Genomic DNA, 2500 nt, shown 5'->3' on the forward strand with positions numbered 1-2500 from the left:
CCCGCATCCGTCCACGGTCTGCTGCAAAGGTCAGGGAACGGAAATCTGAAACCAGAACCAAGCTGTAATGTATCCCTACAGGACTAATGTTCAGCAGCAGTTAGAGTCACTAAAGGTTCTGTTGTTGCTGCTGACAGACTCAGATTATTATTCTAAGTGTCTGACAACATTATGGGATGGATCCCTACAGAGATAGACCTTTTAGTTAAAGAGTAAGATCCTTTTAGTTTAACATGAAACAGCCCCGAAATCACCATCACCAAACCCACCAGACTCCATGTAAATAATCAGGACTTTCAGCGTGTATAGAGCCAGCATATTTCCACCAGACTCCATGTAAATAATCAGAACTTTTAGCGTGTATAGAGCCAGCATATTTCCACCAGACTCCATGTAAATAATCAGGACTTTTAGCATGTATAGAGCCAGCATATCTCCACCAGACTCCATGTAAATAATCAGGACTTTTAGCATGTATAGTACCAGCATATTTCCACCAGACTCCATGTAAATAATCAGGACTTTTAGCGTGTATAGAGCCAGCATATCTCCACCAGACTCCATGTAAATAATCAGGACTTTTAGCATGTATAGAGCCAGCATATCTCCACCAGACTCCATGTAAATAATCAGGACTTTTAGCATGTATAGAGCCAGCATATCTCCACCAGACTCCATGTAAATAATCAGTACTTTTAGCGTGTATAGAGCCAGCATATCTCCACCAGACTCCATGTAAATAATCAGTACTTTTAGCATGTATAGAGCCAGCATACTTCCACCAGACTCCATGTAAATAATCAGGACTTTCAGCGTGTATAGAGCCAGCATATCTCCACCAGACTCCATGTAAATAATCAGTACTTTTAGCGTGTATAGAGCCAGCATATTTCCACATGTAAATGGGTGAATTAAGGGTTTATTTCAACCAAACCAGAGTGGTGATTGTTGGAACAGTGGAAAGATGAACCAAGACGGCTTTTGATAGTTTGATTTAGTTTCTGTCCACTTTGAATGAAGTGTGTTTTACGATGATAAAAGTACTGATTATTTACATGGAGTCTGGTGGGTTAGTGACTAACTGCTGCTGAACATTAGTCCTGTAGGGTTACATTACAGCTTGGTTCTGGTTTAATACTGGACTAATTTCACAGATTGTTGTTCCATCAGACACACACACACACACACACACACACACACACACACACACAGACACACTCAGACACACAAACATGGAGACAGAGAGTCCAGGTGTGTCGGCTGGACCTGAACCAGAACTGATTGTGTTTTCTTCAGACCGGGCCTGGGTTCCGGAGGATTTGTTTCTACCGGAGAGCCGCTGCAGGACTCGGTTTATTCCAGCAGGGGGCAGTACGAGGACCCCCCCTCCTCGTCCAGACCGCGGCCCGTAGGGGGAAGCACAGGTGAAGAACTTGCACGACATTCTGTAGAGTCACCATCTTTGTATTCTCTCATGTCCAGCTCTATCTCACAGCGCTGTGGAGTCAGATCAGGGCCATGTTCAGCACGCTTTAAGGCCCTGACACGCCAACCAGACAGCCGTTACACGCCAACCAGACAGCCGTTACACGCCAACCAGGCGGCCGTTACACGTCAACCAGACGGCCGACCGTCGGCAGTAAAGCCGGTCTGATCAGTCGGGTCCCCGAGGTCCAGAAAGTGTCTCAAACACACTGAGGAGACGCTGACTGGAGCGTACGCTCTGCTCGTAATACGTCTCCATACCAGCAGGTGGCGCTGCTCTGTACTGTTTCCATTAACAGTCTGATTGTTTCCCAGAAAATGAAAACCGGCAGCTGATTGGACGAACGTTTTCTCCAGAATTCACAGCCAGACTGTCATGGCGGCTCGTTCAGAATACGATCTCATATTGGACTAAAATAGTTCACCGAAACGTGTTTCTGAAAACATTTGAAGAGAGAAATAGGCCGTGCAGCTGCTGAATCTGTCTTCATTTCAGATCAACAAAGTCAGTTTAAAAGATTTTACTCAGATTTTGAGAGACTCTAGTCACGCTCATCATCTCCTGGTGAGTCCCGACTGCCCCGTCTCTGACTGCCCCGTCTCCGACTGCCCCGTCTCCGACTGCCCCGTCTCTGACTGCCCCGTCTCCGACTGCCCCGTCTCCAACTGTCCCGTCTCCGACTGCCCTGTCTCTAACTGTCCTGTCTCTAACTGTCCTGTCTCCGACTGCCCTGTCTCTGACTGTCCTGTCTCTGTCTGTCCTGTCTCTAACTGTCCTGTCTCTGACTGTCCTGTCTCTGTCTGTCCTGTCTCTAACTGTCCTGTCTCTGTCTGTCCTGTCTCCGACTGCCCTGTCTCTGACTGTCCTGTCTCTGTCTGTCCTGTCTCTAACTGTCCTGTCTCTAACTGTCCTGTCTCTGTCTGTCCTGTCTCTAACTGTCCTGTCTCTAACTGTCCTGTCTCTAACTGTCCTGTCTCTAACTGTCCTGTCTCTAACTGTCCTGTCTCTAACTGT

At 47.2% G+C, this 2500-nt stretch overlaps 1 protein-coding gene across 1 annotated transcript in view; it reads left to right on the top strand.

Annotated features, from left to right (window-relative positions):
• The window catches only part of si:dkeyp-27e10.3 (UPF0606 protein KIAA1549), a 44484-nt gene that overhangs the window by 39873 nt on the left and 2111 nt on the right, over positions 1 to 2500 (top strand). The window contains exons 19-20 of the mRNA XM_035995925.1: positions 1 to 29; positions 1297 to 1424. The exon at positions 1 to 29 is cut by the window's left edge and continues 24 nt beyond it. Coding sequence (XP_035851818.1) covers positions 1 to 29; positions 1297 to 1424 — 157 coding nt within the window. The remainder of the gene's footprint in view (positions 30 to 1296; positions 1425 to 2500) is intronic.

The sequence above is a fragment of the Sander lucioperca genome, chromosome 20, assembly GCF_008315115.2.
Source record: "Sander lucioperca isolate FBNREF2018 chromosome 20, SLUC_FBN_1.2, whole genome shotgun sequence".
NCBI classification, from domain to species: Eukaryota; Metazoa; Chordata; class Actinopteri; order Perciformes; family Percidae; genus Sander; species Sander lucioperca.